The 25,067-nt window shown below is 38.0% G+C and overlaps 1 protein-coding gene across 1 annotated transcript in view; it reads right to left on the reverse strand.

Annotated features, from left to right (window-relative positions):
• Positions 1–25,067, reverse strand: part of LOC130247542 (DNA (cytosine-5)-methyltransferase 3A-like) — an 83,744-nt gene that overhangs the window by 40,539 nt on the left and 18,138 nt on the right. Inside the window, exons 3-4 of the mRNA XM_056480824.1 lie at positions 15,066–15,179; positions 567–789 (exon numbers count right to left, since the gene is read on the reverse strand). Of these exons, the coding sequence (XP_056336799.1) occupies positions 567–789; positions 15,066–15,179 (337 nt within the window). The remainder of the gene's footprint in view (positions 1–566; positions 790–15,065; positions 15,180–25,067) is intronic.

The following is a 25,067-nucleotide window of genomic DNA, read 5'->3' on the forward strand; positions in this document are numbered from 1 at the left end:
TTCACCAGTGTATATATATATTTCAGAAAATATATTTAACACGTAAAATCTCTCTCTGACGCACTAAATACCTATATAGAACCTGAGGCCATAATTTCAATTTTTGCTGACACCATAGTCTTTATGTTTTAATAAAAGCAAGATAAACGTGATTGCCTTTGCTACGCTTTTAGCTAAAAGGTTAATATTGCAGCATTGGAAGGAAAAATTTCCTCCAAACTTTAAGCAATGGCTTATGGAGCTCCTACACCACCTGACCTTAGATAAAATACTATATACTGTAAGAGGCTGTATTGATATGTTTTTTCTCACCTGGCATCTTGTTTTTAGATCACATAAAGAAGACGGACCCCTCAGTCATTTTAGAAGAGTAGAACCTTTTACACTGTTATTATTTTTTTATTTTATATATGAGAGTAAAATATGTTTTACTTAAAATGATTATTTATTTGTATTTTATCTTAGTATCATTTATATATTTTTACATAACATAAATGTACATGTGAGAGATGAGTTTTGTTTGTTTGTTGTGTAAAAAAAGAAAAAGTGAAAAGCTATTTTCCCACCTCGCTCCGTGCGCTCGAGTTTCCGTCGTCCTCGTTTCTTCCGTGGTGTGGAAGGGGCGGAGTCTTCACCAGGGGGCGTGTCTGTGCCGTTCTGATGAGAGGATTCAGGGGAAGAGTCGTTCCGCTCCAGGCTCTTCTTTGCAACCCTACTGTCGGCTTCACCGTTACACTCTGCGGGCTTTATACAGGCCAAGCCCTCAGTCACAACCTCACAGCTATTCACCTATCAGAGAAAAGAGACACGAAAGAGCGCGAATCACTCAAGTGACTCATGCAAGACTCAACTGTCAAAACAAGATGTCAGTAAGAATGAAACTAAATGTGTTGCAGATGCAGCAGGGGGACTTCCCTTAAATGTACATGACTCAACATATGCAGTCTATCAATTTTATCGTTCAAGGTTTTTGATTACCAACAAAATTATTTCTGGATTTTTCATAATAATAACAAGCAGTTAATGAAATTCTGAAAATGCCACACCAACTTATTAAAATAGATTTTTAATAATAATAATAATAATAATAATAATAATACTAATAATAATTCATAAATTTTTCTTCGGCTTAAGGCTGGTTTATACTTCTGCATCGAGATATGGTCATGACCCACAGCGCCTGCCTTGCGCATAGTTGTGCATTTATACTTCTGTGTGCTGTTTTTATGTTCCTCTGCATTGAGTTTCTTCATGGACAGACCGACGGACGTGCAACAACATTAATCATAAGGTAAACACAAAACAAAAGTTTCCATCTGGAGCTCCTTCACGAGACTCGACACTTGTAAATACTCATTCCATCAGGCTTGCGGCTCTCAGCACCGCCCACACTCGTCACAGCTACCAGGCTGACCAATCACAGAGCTTGTGCTACACTTCATTGCGACATGTAGTTATATTTTTTTGAGAGGCGCGAGTCGGTGTCAGGAACGGCGAGGGCTATGCGAATGCGCGCCTCACGTTTTAACCCCCTGCTGCGCCTCGCCTTTTTGCCACGGTGCGTTCTGTGCTTGCAGTTGAAAAAGTTAACAGAGTGGAAAAAGTGCATTACGTCAGTCGCGTTTTTTCATTCTCCAATCAAATAAAAGCAGAGGCGGGGTTTCTGTTGAGATGACTGCAGATTTTGAGTTGTCAGGACAACTACAGAAACTTTTGAAGATGGAAGAGAGACTTATGGTTGCTGTCTTGAGTTATCTGGTGCTGTATGATTCACAAATCTTGAATATCCCTATATTACTACCTTTTTTTATTATATTAACATCAACAGCAACACTTGTGCACAATATGCAGCTGATTCAGTCGTTACCTAGCGACATAAAAAGCGCATGTCAACAAAAAAGTCATTGTGGTGCGCCTCACGTATTTGGTACGTAATAGCACATTCGGTGTGATCAGCCCCTTGATCAGCCTTTAGTCTCTGATTTATCAGAGGTCGCCACGCAACGGAATGAACTGCCAACTATTCCAGCAAATGTTTTACGCAGCGGGTGCCCTTCCAGCAGCAAACCAGCACTGGGAAACAACCATACACTCTCACATTTACACAAACACACTCATACACTATGCGCAATTTAGTTTATTCATTTCACCTACAGCGCATGGGTTTGGACTGTGGTGGAAACCGGAGCACCCGGAGGAAACCAACGCCAACACGGGGAGAACATGCAAACTCCACACAGAAATGCCAACTGATCCAGCCATGGCTCGAACCAGCGACCTTCTTGCTGTGAGGCAATCGTGCTATAATAATAATAATAATAATAATAATAATAATAATAGTAATAATCATCATTATTATTAATTAAAGAGCCCCTATTAGGGGTTTTTGACACCTTCCATGCAGTATGTAACAGCTCTAGGTGAATGAAAACATCCAGCTGAGGTTTAAATCTGAAAGTGCACCATGTATGATATGAACTATTTATTGAGTTTCTTCTTTGCAAATAATGCAGATGGCTATGCAAATACAGGGCATTAACATAAAAGCAGACCAATACAAAATAAACAAATACAATAAGTAAATAACGTCATATAAATTGAGTAAATAAACCAAACTATAACACATACAACAAAACAAAAAAAGAGGGTGAGTGGGTTGTCAATAATATAACCTTAATTATTATTAGTGTTGTTACATGTTTGCTATCATTGTGGGTCACAAATTCAGAAATGTCCCCCATTTATCAAAACAAATTTCAATTCCTTCCATGTAGGAAAGGTTTACAAAAGCTGCCACTCGTCCTAACTCTCAGATCCACTCAAATATCGAACGTCTTTCCGGAAGATTTCCAGTTATAAAATGCACTGTATAAAGTTATGGTCTCAATTCAATTTAATTCAATTCAATTCAATTCAAATTCACTACAAATTCAAATTTTATTGAAAATCAATTCAAATTCAATTCAAATCAATTCAATTCAAATCAATTCAAATTCACTACAAATTCAAATTTTATTGAAAATCAATTCAAATTCAATTCAAATCAATTCAATTCAAATCAATTCAAATTCAATTTAAATTCAATACAAATTCAAATTCAATTCAATTAAATTCAAATTAAATTCAATTCAATTTAAATTCAATACAAATTCAAATTTAATTGAAAATCAATTCAAATTCAAATTCAATTCAAATCAAATCAATTCAATTCAATTCGGTGGTAGTGGTCTTCTGGAAGATTTCCAGTTTTAAAATGCACTGTGTATAAAGTTATGGTCTCAATTAAATTAAATTTAAATCAATTCAAATTCAATTCAATTCAATTCAATTTCCATTTAAATTCAAAATTAATTCAATTTCAATACAAATTTAATTCAAATTCAATTCAATTCCATAATTGCTTTAGTGGTCATGACAAATGTATTGCCAAAGGATTTATAAAGTTTACATAAAAAAAAACATACATATATATTTAAAAAACATAGTAAACACAGTCAATAGTAGTGGCAGTAATAATAATAATAATAATAATAATAATAATAATAATAAAAACAGAATAAACTGTACAATTAACAATCAACATGTGTGGATAAAACAGTAAAAATATATAATAATAATCAGTACATTTACAATGATTCATTTATAATAATCTAGCACTTAATCTGTATTTGGTCAGCATTGTTTCAAATTTACTGTCCTTTACAGCACTCGTATTGTTGTTGTATAAAGCTCTATTTATGTCTAAATAACACTTGAGTTATTTGTTTACCTGCTGCTTCATTCCAGTAAATCAGTGCATTTATCATTTGATTGAGCTTAATGTTGTGGATGAGCATGTCTGTGTCCTGATGCTGCCTGCTGTTAGTCATATTCGTTGTGTTGGTTTGTGTTTGTAGCTTCAGGAATATCTGAACGAGTGGGCTTTTTTCAATGTCCATTGCTTGGTTTTTGAGGGCTTTAAAATGATAAGAGTTGGGGTCACTCATTTTTATGCGTTTCAATGATTTTTTAAACGATTTGCCTCTTCTTGGATCTTTTGTCATTTTGTTGTGGCATATGAATGAAACGTCGCCCTTTTCACTTGTTGCACATGTAGACGTGAAGAGGTGTCACTTCTTATGCGTGTCTGTGTTGTTGTCGCATGGTTATGTTTTGCTCATCTCCACGTGCGTTTGTCATTGCGGTCACGTGGTTATGCTCATCAATGCTTAGCGCCGATCACCTTTTGTCTTAATAAATATACGTAAATATACCTAAATATACAGTCACTTGCACTTCGATTCATCCTTGTTGGTTTTGTTTATTTTATAGCGTGACATACACAGTTTGTTTGGGTCAGCTTCTTTCTCTGGATCACAACAAAGTGTGATGAAAGCGACTGCCTCCTTGGTTTAGCATGCAACATAAGCATTTAATTGTGTGTGTTGTGTTCACTACATGCAGCTTGTGGCTCTCTGGTAAACTGGTTAAGGAGCTATACATATCACGTATAACAGTGCATGGAAAACGCAATGCATACTGCTTCCTTTATCAAATTCAAAACATTTCTGAGCTTGCAATCCTGTGGTGTCTGTCTTCGCTAGGCCACATCCCATGTGTTTTACACAGGACGCGGAAAGCACTGTGCTATGAATCCATTCACTTTCCTTTCAATTGTATTAGTCATGCTTACTGGAATAAAACTCCAACAAGCGTGTGCATTCTGCGGTCAGTGTTTAAAATAGTTAAACTTTTGCTGTGGTGTCAATTAATAATGAATGTATGTTGTTGTTATTACTTGGGGTTATGGTTAAAGGTGCTGTGTGTCAATTTTTGACTCTTCTAAAGCATAAAAATATCATAATATTCTTGTAGATATATAGGAAACATACTAAGTGAGCATTCTTGTTTAGCTGAAAAACAATGCTGAAGTCAGATATTCTGCTTTGAAAATGTGTGTTCTCTGTCGAAACATCTGTTTTTGTTTCGGTTCTTTTAACCCACTTACTGCCACTTTAGCCAAGTTTATTTCAGCACCCCGGGTTGCCTTGGTGGAAAAACAGCGCATTTCTTTTATTCATTCATGAAGGCTCTCAGAGTATACGTTTGTGACCAAAAATGCGATCATCAGTGGACAGCAGCAGCCTCAGAAATGAGACACAGGTTTAGAGTTCCACATGAGGTTACTAATCAGCAAATAATATAAATATTACAAGCGTAAACATTAGGTGAGCAGGTTACATTGTAACACTGTGTTCTAACAACACGCTAAAGGACGAGATTAGCAGTGATAAACAATTTGGCTGTTTGCAGCAGATGAAACACGACAGAAATTTAAATACTGCCATTCAGAATCACAGAATATACGTGCACTCACTGCACTCCAACGAAATGGTAAGGTTTATAATCTAAATAATACATATTAAACCTCTTTAACATTATTAATTGTACATGCCGAATTGCTGATATTTGTTTGCAGTGCGTCACAGTTCTGAAGATCAATTTCAAACAGTTAATTTTATTTTCAAGATCTGAGCGCAGCCGTTTAGAGCTCATTTCTGGTAAATGATGTCAGAATTTACCAGTATTTTGGAATGGATGTGTGAATGGTCTTTTTTGGAAAAATTCCAGAACGTCCGTGCCTGTGTGAACAGCTAGGTAAAATCGTTCCAGTAATTTTCCAGATATTTACCGGTATCACTGTGTGAAAGGGGCTAATGTTACACATTTCATCTTTAAGGATAGATCAATATGCTGGTGTTTAATCTTTGAATTAGTTTCTAAATTCTTTTAAATAATTTCATAAGTTAAATCTTGGCAGTCTGCTGGGACGTCCTGCAGCGTGAAGCTGTCTGCTAACTTTATGATGAGCTGTAAAAGTCTCTTTGGTTCAGTGTGACGAGGGCTGGTGTGAGATTTACTGCAGTCTGTAAGTTAATAGATGCCAAACACACTCGCATACATATTAATCAGCTCAGTCACACACCCACACACACCAGTGCTTTAATTAGTGTGATCAGCAACACTCTCTAGATGGCTGCTGATGGCTTTAATCAACAGGTAGGAACTCCATAAACCTCAAAGGCCTGCAGGTGTTTCACACCAGGGCACACACACACACATATTTTAAAAACACATTTTTTGAGATGTTGCCAGTCATATATGTGCCCCATGCTGCTAAAAACACTATTTGGACACACAAAAATGTGAAAATTGGTTGTTTTGCGTTATTTCAAGCAAATTTGTTCTTACGGTTTGAAAATAAATTTTGAAGTTGCGTCACGGTCATGAGATCATTGCGTAAATTCCAGTGTGGAAACTGGATGTCTGTACTGGCCAGTATAACATGATGTCTTTGAGTTTTCATCATTAATTCATGAGAAAGACTTGTTTTGAACCAATCAGCATGCTCTATTGTAAATGAGATGCAACATCATTAACATGCATGATCGCTTCGAAGCGAATGATCGTTTTTACCTGTTACAGCTTTCAGAGAGACGCCACGTTGTGTTGCCAACCATAATTAAAATAAGTAGAGGAAGAAGATTTGTTCGGAGACATGGATCGTCAGTGTTGCGTTTATAAATGTGCTGCAACAAAGGTTTTATTTCCATTTTTCCAACAATGAGAGCACCGCTGCGTGTGGACCCACATGTGTGGATTACAGTGGTCTGCTAACACGCAACAAAAATATATCTGCAAGAAACTTTTCGCATCTGGAAATGGTGAAATCCAGATTTGCCACTCGTTGCCTTTTAAAAAAGATGCTGGCTCCAGTAGGTGTTGATTGTCCTGTCTCTACACATTTATGAACTTTATGAAAGATCCGCTGTAAATGCTGCTCTCCGAATGTAAACACTTTAATCAAACTATTACCGTTGTGTATGATTTTCGCCACATTTTGTGACAGGACATACATCTACAGTGCAATAAGGAGGGTTTTTTTCTCCCATACGGCGTGTGCAATTAAATTCCATTAAAACTGCACTCTTCCAGCAGTTCATACTCGCATCCAATATCTCGTTTGTCACGGGGGCATGCATGAAATGTTCCTGAATGAAAGTGAAAGTGCCAAACTGCAGTTAAAGTCAACAAATTAAAAATTAAACACCTAAAATGACATGAAACTCTGGAGAAAACGTTGATAGCGAGGTGATGCAATGATGGAAATGTGCTATAACATGTAAAATGGGATCATGAAAGGAATATTCAAAAAGCAACTCTTTTTTAGTCTTATTCAGATTAAGGCAAATAATTTGATTACTGATGTCCATGTAAACGTCGTCACTGTCTATTTCCCCTGCGTCTGTGTTTGTGTTGCGCTGTGAAAATCAGCTGTAGTGCTCGTAATGAAACTCCCCTTTTCATGCAAACCCTTCCCTCTTTTACCACTCGCCACTCCCACCTAAACAAAGCTGGACTGGATGTTTATCAAACTAGAGGTGTGAAAACACACTGCTGAGGTTCATGGAGCTTTAAAGTCTTGAAATGAAAATAAAACGATTTGTGCAGGTGTTAGTAAAAATATGTTAAACTTAAAGAAAAAATGAAAGCTACCTCATAATTTACTCATCCTCAAGCCATCCCAATATATATGACTTTCTTCTTTCAGATGAAAAGTCGGAGAATGTTGTATAATGATGTTAGATAGTGACTTTTATTTTGACGCACCTAAAAGTGCATGATTCCACTCTAAAACTAACCCATAAACCACCAGGGAGTTAACACAGACGTTACGAAGCAAACTGATGTGTATTTGTAACAGCAACATTTAACATTTTTAAATCATAAACTTAAATCACTGACTTGCAGTTGCTGAACACTTAATGAATGGCTGACAAATACAATGTATGACAAAATACGCATTCATAGCCAACGTTTAGGGAGAAACACATACCACAGAGTTTGTTTAAAACAGAAGACGACAACGAACAAGAAATACTAGCTGGCTTGGCGTTAATGTATAATGTTATACAGTATATTACAATGTCTTTCGTAATACGTCGCAAACGTCAGTCGCGAAAGTCAGTGGTTGGTGTTTATAGTATTCAAATTTGTTGCTATTTTTGTTTTAGTTTTAGTTTTTTAGTTTTGGTTTAGTTTTGTTTGTTAGTTTGAAAATGGATTGTTGCGCTTTTAAAAAAGCTTCAAAATAAAAGTCACTAAACATCATTATATACAGTAGCATAGAAGATGCAGGATAAAATGTACAACTACTCTGACTGTGTTTGTCTGACAGAACAAAGTCACATACACCGAGGATCACTTGAGGGAGAGTAAATTATGGGGTAAAATATTCCAAAACTTCCTTCAGTTAAACAAAGAGAAAACTGAAGTCATTGCATTTGGGAATAGAGACGAGGTTCTCAAGGTGAATGAGTACCTTGGCTCTAGGGGTACAAAAAATAAGGTCAAGAATCTTGGTGTGATTCTGGAGTCAGATCTGAGTTTCAGTAGTCATGTCAAAGCAGCATACTATCTTAATCAGCATACTATCATCTCAAAAACATTGCAAGAATCAGATGCTTTGTTTCCAGTGAGGACTTAAAGAAACATGCTCATGCTTTTATCAGCAGCAGAATGGATTACTGTTATGGACTCCTCACTGACCTTCCCAAAAAGACTGTCAGACAGTTGCAGCTCATCCAGAACGCTGTGGCCAGGATTCTGACCAGAACCAGAAAATCAGAGCACATCACACCTGTTCTCAGGTCTTTACACTGGCTCCCAGTTATACTCAAAATAGGTTTTAAAGTATTATTACTGGTCTATAAATCACTAAAAGGCCTCAATACATTACAGATACAGTATGCTCACTGAATACAAACTTAACAGATCACTAGGATCAAGTGAATTAGAAATTCCAAGAGTTCAGTCAAAGCAGGGTGAATCAGCTTTCAGCTACTAACAGCGCCCCCTGCTGCCGAATCAGCTTCCTGAAATGATTAGATGTGCTCCAACATTAGGCACATTCACATCAAGACTGAAAACACATCTGTTTAGCTGTGCCTTTACTGAATGAGCACTGTGCTACCTTCTACAGATCACACTGTCTTACTCTTCTTTTTCATTCCTTTATAAACCTGCTTTAATCTGTTTTTAATCTTTTTTATTCTTTGTTGTTTTTATTTTCATGTCTCTTTTATTCTTGTTTATGTAAAGCACTTTGAATTACAATTGTATATATGCATTTGTTGTGCTAGTTCCCTTTGGAAAGGGTACTCAAAAAGTGGTATGGTTTGCTTTTTTGGTACCTTTTGACAGTAGAAACGGGCATAAAAGTGTATTGAACCTTACTGTATCCAACCCAGGCTCATTCTGAAAACATGCCTCTATATACATTTCTGAAGAGCGACAAATAAGTCACAGGAGCTACGTTTTATTTTTGCAGTTTTTGTTCTTGCGAATCCACCAGAGGCCACTGTGTATGCTTTTTTTTAGATCTCATATTTCTCTTGCGAGTGCCAGTTGTGCCTGCTGTTCTCGCGTAAACCCACCAGAGGCCGCTGTCGACTGAAAGACTGACCCACCCTCCTCCTTCCCTAAACCCAACCAATTGTATTGATTGACCTGCCCACCCACTTCCCTAAACCCAACTAACAATTTTCAGATTTTTTCATCAAGAGTCTGATTTTTACCACGTTTTCAGATTTTACCCCATTCTTACCCTGTTATTTACTTGTTTAATTTATTTTTGGGCTTTTGTTTTTGTCTTACCTGCTTTTTGGAACCGTTCTTTACTGTTGTCATGGTCAACTCCTCTCTGCGTCTCAAGTCCGCCGACATACATAGCGAATTACAACGGTTTGCACTTGGAATTGGTGGGGACGAGTGAATACAATACCCCCACACCCCGCCATGAATTAATATATATATATAATTTTTTTTTCTTTTTTTTTTCTTTTATATAGTGCTATTAATTATTTAACTGCTATTAAAATGTATTATTAATTAATCTTCTCTTCAAACAATTTATTAGGCTAAGTTAAATTAAATAGTCTGGAGCGTAGCCAATGGGGTTCAGGTGGTTTAAAAGACCAAAAGATGGATTATTATTATTGTTTGAATTGATCTTATTATTCAAATGGAAAATTCTCGCTGAGGAAGGTTGAATACACTGGCCAGTTTGTTATTTGACTATAGGCTTCAGTTTTTAATATTTAAATCAAGTTTTAACAGATTCCCCAAAGAAAATTATGATGAAAAAAAATGTATTTTAAAAATAAGTATATATTTTTTTCATGAAAGCTATTTAATATTTTCTTCTAAAATTAGCATATTTCTCCTTCTCCTGTGTGTGGACTCAGTGATTTTACTTTTATAGTGACAAATAAGGTATTTTCATTTCCTTTAAAGTGAAATAACTGAACATAAATATACGAAGCTGAGAAAAATGCTCATTTTACATGACATTTAGAGGTTTTGGCATCTGAACTCTTCGTTTCTTTATTCTAAGAATTTAAAGTTTTAATTCGAAGTATTTTTTATTATTTATGAAACTGTAATAAAACATACAGTTTCACTGCACATGTGTAAATAAAGCAAATTGGTAGGAAATGGTAGGAAATATTTTTGGTACATCAAAAAGTGTAGTTATAATAACTATCCAACAAGATAATCCAGGAAAAATTAGTTCCTAATATGTCAATAAAATGTAAGATTTTTACCTCAATTAAACAGAATGAATAATTAATCAGGTGAATAACCAAACAGGTTTAGTTTATCAGAAAACAGATAACCCCTCCTTTCAATAAGCGGGCTACAGGCCTGAAAGTGTAATGTTAAAATAATGTTTATTAACTGATACAGAGACAGTTTAATAAAGACTTTCATTATTTTTCGTACAAATTAAACATGTCTCATAGTATTATTAAAAGATGGAGCACAGGCTGTAGTTTATCTGACAAATTGTTTCAACCGATATTGGAGATGTTACTCTAAAAGATTAGGAGAACTGGTGGGGTCATATATTTTTACATGTAGAGGTTTATTCTGCAGTTAGTTTTCAGGGAATATTATTTACAGACTATATCAGTCTGCTTTAACGTTAGACTGACCGTAAAAGCGGTAAAAAACACTAGCAATACCGGCATTATCATGATGGACTCATTCAGTAGCAAACTTGAGTTTATGTGACTTACACTTTACGTTGAAAAAAGCTCTTTGTCCACTTGTGTCATCCTCACTTGTGGGTGTCACACACAATGGGAAATTCCCCCCGCGCAGTAGTTTTGGGGCTGCTTGTATCTGAAAGCAGCCTCTCACATGACAGCAGAGAAAGCCACAGCCTATCACAATGTTCATATGTGCTTCGGGGCGGTGCGACTCGAGGAGAGAACGTGATTTAACCCTTTCGGCATGTCTAGGTTTACAAATTGACAGCGCAACTTTTTTTTTTAAGTGAATTAAATTATTGATGGGGACATTTCAGTAGTTGGTGGATATTGGTGGGGACACGTCCCCTCCGTCTACCCTAAATCTATGCCCCTAGCGAGCTACTGGACAAGCTGATAACAGCGGGAAAGCTGTCTATAAGGATGTAAGCGGTCAGCTGGTGAGCACGAAAAGGAACGGCATCATAGAAACCGCCCCATAGTGTTCACTTTAAAGATGAAATGCAGCCATACGTACTTCTGGCTACACAATTCACGATCTCCAGAAACATATATCAGGCTACATTTTCAGAATGAGCCTATGTTGACCGTATCGTACCACTCATTGAAAACGGGCCATTAATAAACTTGCCTTGTGCATTCATTTTATTTTTGGAGGGAATTGATTTTTTGAGCTTTATGTGGTACAAAACAAAGACAGAACTCACATTGAATAAAATAGCTCACTTCTGCCAAAGTTCTTTTCATACTTCAGCTTCTCTTCAGACCTTCTGACCATTCAAATCATCCAGTTTTGTAAAGTGTCTCGCTCGCTACAAGACATGGCTGAAATCTGTCCCTTAACAGAATGTTCATACTGATGACTCCTCTACAACACTAGCCAACAATCTAAATTTCCTCCCTTGGTTATTAGTCATAACTGAAAAAAGCCGGGATGCTGAAACATGCTGCTTCCATGAACAAATCACTCTCTACCACAGGCAGGTGGGGAAAAACGCATCGTACTAGCACACATTCATTCACATGTTCACACACAGATCAAGCGAAACCAACTTTAAAGTGAAAGTTAGCCTGCATGCGGTTTACTTCCTATTAGAGCCAGTGCAAACTCTCAGCATCTGAGAAAACCTGATAGTGGATCTGATAATGATTTTTGTAGCATTTGTCAAAATTATGAACACTTAGATTTGCACTCACCATCATCAGAGACTGCAACAGCTCATTTTCTGTGAGTTTTTTTTTTGGCTGTGACATGTGACCCATCTGCATACCATTTCCTGTTTTTTTTTTACTTTCAAATTAGCATCAATCTGAATTAACTGAAGCTTAGTAGAGTTTAGGGACAATCCCCCCCCCCCCCAAAAAAATGAAAATTACCTCATCATTTACTCTCCCTTATGTGGTTTTACACCTTTAATGTTTTCTTTCATCTGTTGAACACAATAGAAGATATTTTGAAAAATCATGATTGATGACTACCATTGACCTCCAGCAGGTGCCAGCATTTTGCAAAATATCTTCTTTTGTTTTCAACAGAAGAAAGACACAAATAGTTTTTGAACAAGTGTAGTAGTGTGAGTAAATGATGACAGTAGGGCTTAGGCATGGGATGATAACCGTTTTCAAGGTATACCGCGGTTTGGAAAAGTCAAAAACCACCCCAATTCTCTGCTGTACAGTTCCCAAGGTATTTGTATGATTTTTTTTAATTTAAGTTTTTTTTTTTTTTTTTTAGGACAACAGTATCTCCAGCAGAAAAGATTTCCAAACATGCTGTTCTAAATTGTAAAGAAATCTGTGTTGTAAAGAAAACAAATGAAGACAGCAGAAGTCAATGATTCATTTGAATTATTTTTATGTTTACTGTTCCACAATATTATAAATCTTTCTCAAAATGAAATATATTGTGTCCAAAGGGGAAATGTTTTTTACCCAGACATTTAAAAAGAATATGTTTTAGAGCAGTAATCACACTACCGTGAAACCGTGATATTTTTATCCATACCATCAGGATCTTATACCGGCCCATGCCTAGTAGGGCAGCACGATGTGGGAAAATGATCATATTGTGATTATTGAGGTCAATTTTGCGAAATGCGATTGCGATTATAAATGGTATCGTGATTCAACTTGATGGGTTTTTAAGGAAAATGCACACACAGATTAGTAATAATGCTGAAATGTGTGTTTGTAAAACTTGAAATGGTTTCAAAATAGGTTTTTACAAAATGAAATATTTGCATTATTGTAAACTTATTTTCATATACTGCAATTATTAAATGAAATATAACATTTAGATGTATAGTTTTGTACTAGCTGGATAAGTTGGCAGTTTATTCCGCTGTGGCGACCCCGGATTAACAAAGGGACTAAGCTGAAGGAAAATGAATGAATGAAGTTGAGTTCCTGTGGGGACAAAAGTAACACTTATTTACACTCACCGGCCACTTTATTAGGTACACCATACTAGTACTGGGTTGGACCCCTTTTGCCTTCAGAACTGCCTTAATCCTTCGTGGTATAAATTCAACAAGAACTGGAAATATTCCACACAGATTTTGTTCCATATTGACATGATAGCATCACACAGTTGCTGCAGATTTGTCATCTGCACATCCATGATGTGAATCTCCCGTTCCACCACATTTCAAAGGTGCTCTATTGGATTGAGTTCTGATGACTGTGGAGGCCATTTGAGTACAGTGAACTCATTGTCATGTTCAAGAAACCAGTCTGAGATAATTCAGGCTTTATGACATGGCGCGTTATCCTGCTGGAATTAGCTATCAGAAGATGGGTACACTGTGGTCATAAAGGGATGGACATGGTCAGTAACAATACTCAGGTAGGCTGTGGAATTGACACGATGCTCAATTGGTACTAATGGGCCTTATTTGGTACTAATGGGCACTAAGTGTGTCAAGAAAATATCCCTCACACCATTACACCACCACCAGCCTGAACTGTTGATACAGGGCAGGATGGATCCAAGCTTTCATGTTGTTGACGCCATTATCTGACCCGACCATCTGAAGCAGAAATAGAAACTCAACAGACCAGGCAACGTTTCTCCAATCTTCTATTGTCCAATTTTGCTGAGCCTGTGTGAATTGTAGCCTCAGTTTCCTGTTCTTAGCTGACAAGAGTGGCACTAGGTGTATTCTTCTGCTGCTGTAGCCCATCTGCCTCAAGGTTGGATGGGTTGTGTGTTCAGAGACGCTCTTCTGCAGACCTCGGTTGTAACGAGTGGTTATTTCAGTTACTGTTGCTTTTCTATCAACTGGAACCAGTCTGGCCATTCTCCTCTGACATCAACAAGCCATTTGCACCCACAGAACTGCTGCTCACTGGATACTTTCTCTTAATCGGACCATTCTCTGTAAACCCTAGAGACGGTCGTGCATGAAAATCCCAGTAGACTCAGACCAGCCCGTCTGGCAGCAACAACCATGCCACGTTCAAAGTCACTTAAATCCCCTTTCTTCCCGATTCTGATGCTCGGTTTGAACTGCAGCAGATCATCTTAACCATGTCTACATGCCTAAATGCATTGAGTTGCTGCCATGTGATTGGCTGATTAGAAATTTGTGTTAACGAGCAGTTGGACAAGTGTACCTAATAAAAAGGCTGTTGAGTATATGCCCCGTTGATAATAGCCATACCTTATTTTTTACCTAGATTTCTTTTATTATTATTTATTTATTATTTTTTAAATATGATTATTATTTAATTTTTATTGTTTCCCCATTCAGACAGAATGCCTGAGCATACTGCCTGAGAGACATTTCAGAGATGGTCGTCGAGTGACTTGCCTTAAGGGGACTTTGGCGGTAGTCTCTGCGAGGAGCTGTCACCTGTTTGTTTTGTTTTTTCATTATTAAAGTTATTTAAAAGTTCATGGGTTCTCTGCCTGCTTGTTCCTGGTGGCCAGGGGGCATTCAACTTTATTACAGTGTGTTTTTATGTACTCACAACAGGTGCTTTGCGTTTTCGAGCAGGTCGTCCGACTCTTCGCGTTGGTGTGTCTGTCACTTTCTCTTCCTTTGAGACCTCACACACTTCCTGTTCTGCTTCCTGTTCTGGACTCTGAAACAAAGAAACAAACACTTCAGCACTACAACAAACACACACAGCTTTCATTTTCCTTTGAATCTGGAAACAAAACATCAATCATAGGGATTCAAAAACTGCTCTACATTACACAATATTCCCTCAAAAACCAAGGTTCTCAACAGGCAGCCCACAGGCCACATCCAGCCCACGGATCTTTAAATGTGGCCTACAGCTGCTCAGTGTTATGATTATCAGCAATTTAGCAGTTGCAGATTGCTAACGGACTACAAGATCCAGTCATGCACCACACACACTCATATCAGGAGGATTGTCAAAGACTGATTACATGGACTATTTATACAGGGCACACATACATCAGTGCTGAGTCTTGTTTAACTGTTAAGTTAACATTACGACCCGTTTTCCTTGCCTTGTCCTGCCGTGTACCGCGCCTTTATTTTTTGTTTGTTTGTTCACATTGCCTGCTCAGAGTATGTTAACCCTGAAATGAGAGAAACTCTGGGTTTTCCATTTCAAAATGGCAGGTTTGTCAAACTGAAGAAAGCAGGGTAAGTCAAGCCTGTTTCAGAAAGAGAGGTAACTTTAACCCAGTCATTTACCGTGGTAACTTACTCTGTGACCCTAACCTGGTTTTATTCTCTAACCTCTGAGTTTCTGTCAGTCTCTTTTTTTAAAGACGAAGCGGTATTTCTCGCCTTCCACCTACCTATTTTTATGCACATTGATGCGCATAAAAAACAATTGATAGAAGCGCCAAGATGGACATAACTTTTAATAATGGGCATAAAAAACTGAGTAGGATATAACTGAGTAGGATAAACTTTTTATTCGATAAGAAAAGATTCGCATACACTGCGATGGAAACATTTTTACTGAACAAATTCCGGTATGTGCATTAAAAAAGGTCTGTTATAAGAGATCATACGATGATAAAAATGTGTGTGAATGGATAAACCAGCAGGCTGAGCTCATTGTAAAACATCTAAAATTTTGTTTTGGTCATTCTAAAACGCCTGAACCATTTTAGTATTAGTGTGATTATATTATTAATGACCTCCAGAGCTTCTGGAGAATGTCAAGAGTGTCTGTTATCCGCGTCTCATGGCTTCAAATGCCCTCACACGTTCATTGTGTGTCGGCATTGTCCTCTGAGGTGCAAGTCATTTATTAAATAAAGAAAAGATTCAGGCAGCTTCTCCTACCGCAGTAAATTCAGTTTTTACTGTTGATATTTGGCGGCAGTTAACCAGGATGAATCGATTTTGTTCTCTATGACTCGTTGGATGAAAACGCTGCTTTATGGCTCGTTTCCACTGACTGGTACAGTACGGTTCGGTTTGGTACGGGTCACCTTTATCAGGCTTGCGTTTCCACAACAAGGGTACCCTTTTGGTGGGCGTGGTGTATGACAAAGTTTCACTCGACGTCATTCTCGCTGGAGGAAATGTCTACAGTAAAGCTGTACAGGTCATTCACATATCATATGAAAAGCACTTCTCACAAAACAGATGCTTTACACACATAAATACTTGTGTAGAAATGTTTATTACTAACTTTTCTATGAACATGAGTTGATTATAACTGCAGATCAATGACAGTGCTAATAATAGCATGCTTATTTTTATTATTATTATTATTATTCAGTCACAAGACGCTGCCAAACCGTCAAACATAGTGACAATAAAGATACATTTTTAATGGATATAAATGCTAACACTAAAAAAAATCATATTGTATTTTGTAGTGCAAATAACTTTAAAAAATCTACTTAAATCAGGAAGCATTTTCTAAACATAGTCGCATATCTAGCATATTACTAAATATTACTAAAAATGTTCAGTTTTCAGAAATAATTTTAAATTAAGTAAATTTTTTCTGCAAAACAAATTAATTTGCTATAAGTAAAATATAGTTACAAAATTAAAACAATATTTTTTATTTACCCTAATTGGCAGATTATTGAGCTTTTTTAATGAAAAACCCACATATTTTGACAAAGTCTGTCTAGAAAATGTTTATTGGTTTAAGAATTTTTAGATATTTGGACTAAAAACCACACAACTATGAGAAAGAAAATGATTTTTGCAGTGTATTTATCAACTGTCAATTATATAAATCAGAAGCTTATTTTTTATCACCAAGTTTATGAAAAAGCATTTTGCTGCTGTGCCATGCACTGTTGCTTCAATCACGGTATCAGTGATTCTGCGATATTTTGATAGATCACAAGAAAACCAACCACAATATATCACAATTTTGGTAAATGAAGGAGAAAAAAATGCATCAAAAAGTTATGATAAATTTATTTTATAAACAATTTCTTTTATTAGGATTTATAGAATTGCAACAATGTAAAACAAGTGCATAGATGTCCAACAAGCTTAAAAATACTGATGTGCAGAGAGCAGTTTGAGACTAAAAAAAGTCTCTGTCACTCTGTCACAGCAGCAAATCTCAATTTAGTGGAATATGCATTTAAGAAAAAGATGTTAATAAAAAATTATGTATTCTATTTTTCAAACTGATCAGAATGCTCTGAGTGGTGAGCACAGACTCCTCTGAGCACGTATGTTTTCAGCAGTTTCAGCATGTTTACATGTTAAAATATAACCATCTACAAAACCAAAATACCATCTGCAAGACTTTGCCAAGGTCTGTAAGAGTCAAATAAACGCAAGGCTCTTCAAATTATATGTCAATGTAATGTCCTATTGATATCTTTATCTAATATATATTTTTGCGGAGTTAAAAAGTTTAAGAACATAAATGAAGTTTCACAGAACTGATCATGGGCACGCACGAGCGATATAGCGAAGTAAAATCGCGTCTGTGAGGAAGAAACTAGCAGAAAATTCGGAGGAGCTGGATGTCCGAAACACACAAGTACCTTGGCCCATCTTGGACAGAAGAAGGTGTCTGTATGCCTGAGATTTCAGTCAGTGTCTGTCAGTGGTTTACATGACGCTGATGTATGTCTGATGATCCTCCATTACGGGAAGCTGCACCTGGTGGCGGCTGGGTGTACTGTCACTAAAGCGGTTATCTGCTGCAGTCTGTGTGAAAAACTGATTAATTAATTCAGATCTCTTGTAAATTTAGATAAATATCTTGGCGCCAGAGTATGTATCGCAGTCGGAAATAACACAATAAATGGTCATATATTTTGTCCCACTACTAATCCACAACTTTAACTAAAATGAAAGTCACTCAGTCATTTCATGCACTCTTGGGGGCTCCTTGGTGGCCACGGGGCCCTAAGCAGCCGCTTAGTTTGCTTATTCCTTGGGCCGGCTCTGACATTTTTCTGTGTTTGTGAAAAAAAGCAGGTGAGTCAGCCAACTCAATATATGAGCGCAGCAGAGCAGTGGCCACCGGCGCAATACAGTTCTTTGTTATAAGCCGCAGTTGCAGTTTAAACTCAGTAAAGGCGAGCTTCTTTGGCGATGATGTATACAGTGTTAGATTTTACATTTAGCAGACATTAGCGCTGAACATGCAGTGAATGCAGCGTATCGAGATTCGGGCACCTTCTGCGAAAACACTCATTCACCACACAATCGCTGTCATCGGTGACATTATTTGTAACTTTAGGTGGGGTTTGCAAACCTGTGTACTTTTCGCTCTTCAGCTGTTTGCATTTCCCGCTGTCACAAAAGCTCCCTGTCATCTGACAGCAAAAAGCCTTCAGTGATTGACAGCTGATATGAACCAATATAGCGCCAATATAATCGTCTTCTTGCAGACGTGGCTATAAATCTTAAAGTCTTTAAATCTTAAAGTCCTCCAGCCAGAGGTCCGAAAACTTGCATTTCCCCATGTTTTAATTTAATTAATGAGGTGGTTGACAGCAAGCTGTTTCAGCGCGCACGCGAACACCACCTCACATGACAGTGCTCAGGTCCTACTGTCAACATATAAATAAATCCACCCAAACTTTTGAATAAGACCTGCACTTAACACAAAATGAAAAATTGGGCATGCTATTAGCATGGTTCTAGTATGAATTATGTTGCCAGTGTGTTTCTAATATAAACTAGCATGTTAGCATGAATTTAGTATAAATTAGCATGTTGCTAGTATGATCAGTGTATTGTTAGTATGTTTGTTAGTGTGTTGTTAGTATGTTCAATGTAAAGTCAATGGTCGTTTTTTTTATTATAGCAGTCTATGGGACAGTTGCTAGGGTGCTGTAAGTGGTAGCTAGGGTGTGGCTATTAAGTTGAAAAGTCATCAGTGATTGGCAGATTGGTAGTCTGAGGTAAATGAGCCCAAACCTAAGTCTGTATGACAGTCTGGCGCAAAGTTATGAGGTCACAAAGTTTGGTCCAGTGTTAAGTCAATGGGACTTTTCTGAATTTTCCGGGTCAGTTTAGGGAAAACCACAAGTCGGATCAGTTGGAAAAGACATAGAAACTTAATTCAGTATAGTTTGGAGGTTTGGAGTTAGTTTGCTGGTTGTAGTATGAACGGTCTAGGAGGAGATACATATAGAAATTTGTCTCAGAAGAAGAAAAAAGACGGAGGAACAATAAGTTTATGTAGTATAACATGTTGTATAACATACTATAATGTTCTCAAGCCAACATAATAAAGCACTTTGATCTGTGGATAAAGTTTAAAGGCAGACAGACAGACAGACACACACACACACACACACACACACACACAGAGACAGACAGACACAAATACAGACAGACACGCACACACACACACACACACACACACACACACACACACACACACACACACACACACACACAGAGACAGACAGACACAAATACAGACACACATACACACACACACACACATAGACACACATGCAGACAGACACACACACGCACGCACGCACGCACGCACGCACGCACGCACGCACGCGCACACACACACACACACACACACACACACACACACACACACACACACACACACACAGACACACAGACACACAGACACACAGACACACAGACACACATGCTCGACTGAACTCTCTCAGTGGGGATCCAGGCGGATGAGAAAGCCAGCGGTTACTAAGGTGAAAATACTGCTTAGCAACCATCTCCAGGAGGTCATGATGCTGCTCTCCTCAACAAAACCATCAGGTCATTACCCTGGCAACAGCCCCGGCAACAGTGTGCTCACTAATGTTATTTACCCAGCAGTCTGATAACACACGCGCACACACACACACTTCATGAATGCTCCGGTCTGAACATTTGACACAACACAGCGCTGAATCAGTCCCACAGGTCCAGGGTCAGCAGGGGAGGATTTCTGCTAATGAGTGAAAGTCAAGATACTCCCTCAACCACACCAACACAGTCATTTAAGATTAACCTTAAGCCCAATCACAGATAAGAGAAGCCAGCAATAGACAACACATCAATGCTGCAGATTAGGGTTAAGCGTTGTCAACCAATTTGGCATCATACGATGTCTAATGTGAAACATCGCAATGGACCATGGCATCAGCGTCATAGGCAGCAGTGAATTAATTATTTATGAATAATTAATTAATTCATAACGAATTAATTATTTGTAGGCTACCGTTTCAACTACCTGACCCACATGGTCTATGTTTCACCCATAACTAAACCATAAATAAATAAAAATAAATTACACACAAATTACCACCTGTCAATCGCTTTTTCCGCAGGACTCTGGCATGAATAGGCAGAGTGATCTGTGTCGTTATAATGGCGTCCACAAACTTGGTTGGTAATAAAGGTGCACAACCTACAGGAACAAACAACACAACCTCTTGGCAATTCGTAACTTTTTGATTTAGTGGCTAATTTGTATGAATTTGTACGATCTAATTCGTACAATTTAGTACGATTTGCTCATCCCCCAAAGACGGTTGGGTTTAGGGGTGGGGTTAGGTGCCACGCCTCCTTTTTAAAATTTTACTATTTCGTACGACTGAACACGTATGAATTCGTACGAATTAGCCACTAAACTGGCAAAACGTAAAATACTTACGTTTTCTCATGAGATCAGGCTGGAACAAACCAACAGCATCATGGTGTCTATCGGCCATCGTCTATTGGCCCAACCCTACTGCAGATTACACAATCAGATTTTAGTAGGTCAGTAGAGCAATTTCTGCTCTTATGACTGACTGAATTAATTACTTATTTTGTATTAGGAATGCTACAAAATATGCTACATTAGATTTCTATTTTGAATAAAAGATATTCTTTTCAACTTTCTTTTCACAAAAAAATCCTGAAAAAATAATGCAAAAAAGTTTTCCATGATAATAATTAGAAACCTCTCTTACAGCGTTTTACACCTTTTCCAAAGTCAAATTTAAGCACTTTGCTGGTTCATTTATCACTTTTCCTACAAGTGTGACAAACGACATATTTACATATAGGGCTCTATCATACAATCGGCGCAATAAGGTGCAAGACGTGTTTCCACAACATTAAAGAGCATAGAATCACCAAGAGGCGACACTCTGTTGTTGTTTGGGAAACAGCCACTAGATGCTGCTAGTGTCACGCGGCGGCCATTTTGGAATGAAAATTCCAATAGAACAACAGCATATAAGTCTGTAAAATAAACTATTAAAAGTGCTGATGATTGTGATAGTAAGTGTTGTATTGTCGTATTTCAGGTTGTATCTCAGCTTTGATGCAATTTTTAAATAAATTTTATGTTTGCCATCGTGACAGCAATAAGATCCAATGGACGGCCGATCGCTTTTACTCCAAAATGGCGGAATCACGGGGTTGTTGCTTGCCGCTGCTGTTGCAATGGAACGCTCTATTGAGTGTCTCCTCTTGGTCATTCTAAGCTTTTTGACGACGTGTTGCTATTTTCAGACCAGCGTTATATATCCGTTTTGTTAATGTACAAAATAAACCTCATATAAGTCCATGAACTGAGAGTAAAGTGTCTTCTTTTATAATGGTACTGACATTATGCAGCTGTGGTGAAGAATTACGAAGCAATTTTACAGACTTTATTACGAACATGCACTGTTTTAGAAACGTTTTAAACGTTTTACACAATCTCATTTGAATTTAAAGCGACAGTCACCAAAACGGCACAATCAAGATCAAAGACTAAAAGGGGCAGTTTCAAGGAGTTATAACAAATTATCTGTGTGACATTTTAAGCTGAAACTTGACAAACACATGTCTAGGGACATCAGAGACTTCTAGGAACAACAGTGATTTTTGCATCTTAAAAGTCAATTTGAACTTGAAGTTGCTGAGATTTTGATGATGTACTTTAAACTAGAGTCGATAGCGGATGCCATCGTCCATCGCCGATGGTCGCTTGACATCACGATGCTGAACCGACATCGCTGATCCTCCACCCCACCCCCGTCGCAAACCCGCTTGCGAAAAATACACACTCAGGCCCCGTTTACTCTAATACGTCTTTGTGTTAAAATGGCATTTTAACATGAAAATGATCTACGTCCACTCTTTTCCACGCGCTCGTCTGAGCTCAAGAGAGCAGTGCACGTCGGACAGTTTATCAAGGATGTACCACTGGATGGCGTCTCACTATAGTTGTTAAACGTGATGTTCAATTAATCTTGTCTCTATCTAACGACTCTTCGGTCTCTTGAATCTCTCAGGTAACGTGTCACAGCATCAGTACACTGCTTCAATCTTTCGCTTTCACGCTTGTACTTAGCAGTTTTAGTGAACACCCAGATGCTGTTGGTTTGTTCCTGTAGGTTGTGCACCTTTTTACCGACCAAGTTTGTGGACGCCATTATAACGACACAGATCACTCTGCCTATTCATGCCAGAGTTCCGCGGAAAAAGTGATTGACAGGTGGTAATTTGTGTGTAACTTACATTATTTATGATTTGGTTATGGGTAAAACAAAGACCATGCGGGTCAGGTAGTTGAAACGGTAGGCTACAAATAATGAATTCATTATGAATGAATTAATTATTCATAAATAATTCATTCACCGCCGCCTATGACGCCGATGCCATCGTCCATCATGATGCTTCACATTAGACATCGTATGATGCCAAATTGGTCGACATCGCTCAACCCTACTTCCAACTGAAACAGAATATTGAGTAGGGGCGGCACAAAGTGCACTAGCAAAGTAAGTTTTGTAAATTTTGATTTAACACAGACTTTAATGCTTTTGATCTATGACAGAATCTGTACTACTATGGTTTGTTTGCACAGTAAGAGTTGTACAGTATTAAACACATGACTCACTATATCAGTGTTTGCTAGTGTAGTAGAACATTACATCAGAACATCAGAGCGCGGAGACATTTTGTGTCTGCTTTTGCCATTGCCAGATTATTTCGGTCATCAGTGGGTTATTTTGGGCCACTGCTGTTGCTGAGCAACGAGGACCGAGCAAGGGGACAAGAGGAGGAAGTTCCCAAGTGGAGAGTGTCTGATGGGTCTCTCTCTTTTCAACATAATCTGCTCTTCACCTTCAGGTAGAAAACTACAGATTTTCAGAATTGAACGCCTGAATAAAACACACATACACACACACACACACACACTGTCCTACATTTTTAGAGGGGCTACAGTATATGGAGGAATTGGGACAGATCTACGACAGATTTTGGGCAGCATTAGCCGTGTCATGTGACATTAACACAAGCATTCAGCCACAGCCCACTTGAATTAAGCTGCATGTGTTGAATCCAACACTAAACTAATAGCTGATTTATTTATAGTATACCAAGACCAGTTGTAGTGTGCAAAATACAACTTGTGTTTATTTTAACCACAGAGTCGATCATGTGTCAAATATGATACAGTAGCTGTGCATTCACACCGAAAGCGACGAGAGTGTCAAAGTAGGCTTAAGTCATTCGTTTTAAGTGAAGTTTCATAAACTAATTTCGAGAGGAGCACGTGATATGATTGAGCACGTCTGGCCACTCATCTGTAATCAGTAATAATCCAATCAGAGTGATCCTAGTCTACTATAAATGGATCATTTTCTCCCTACTGTTTCTATCTTCGTTTGGAAGAATCCCCCCTTCCACCCCATCTCCTCCTTTTCCTCCCTTTTCTAAAGGGGGAGCTCTCGAGACCTACCTGATCTCGGATCTCCTGATATGCTTATCGACCGGGTGGGAGCCCTGGGCTCAAATATCTCCGAGCTCAGGGTTCTCTCCTGGGACAGCATGCCAAACCTGCTTTATACGCCAAGCATATCAAGTGGGAACTCTTGAAATAGGAGCGGGCAGCAAGGAGCAGTGCGCGCATCTTCACCAGTGTGGGCGTCAAGAAGAGTTGAATCAAGTGAGATTTATGGTAATGAGCTATGAAATGGTTCGGTGACAAGCAATCGGAATGTAGTCGTCCACCACTTGAGAGGATTCCATAGGACACAGTCCTGTGAACTTTGGTTCTTACCACAGTTGTTCCCAAGGGTTTGATTATTGTGGTCGCCGGATTTCCAGTTATTTACAATGTTTTCTTACAGGGACATACATTTTAAAAATTCAATGGTGAGTTACTGATGTGCATTAATATTATATATTTTATTTCATGTAAAAAAAGTGGGACTATCATCCTAAATTTAACGACCTCAGAATATTTCAGACATATGGACACATATTGAATAAGTGGAGCAAAGCCACACCACAGGCATTTCTTTGACATGCTTTGCATTCTTGCAGTTCATAGTCAGAAAGGAGAAAAACATCCAACACAACTAAGTCGGATTAGTAACATGAATACGGAGAAGGGTCGAGTAGCAGAGCTCGTACAGATATATCCGCACCTGTACTACCGCTTGCGGAAAGACTTAGAGGTTTTCAGAGCAACTCATTTAAAACCCCGCCTACTATAGCGCAGGGGTGTCATGATGTGTTCACACCAGACAATCGTGCTATTCGCGTGTAAATAGATACATGAGAGAACATTTTGAGTTTACTCGCTTCA

The sequence above is a fragment of the Danio aesculapii genome, chromosome 20, assembly GCF_903798145.1.
Source record: "Danio aesculapii chromosome 20, fDanAes4.1, whole genome shotgun sequence".
NCBI classification, from domain to species: Eukaryota; Metazoa; Chordata; class Actinopteri; order Cypriniformes; family Danionidae; genus Danio; species Danio aesculapii.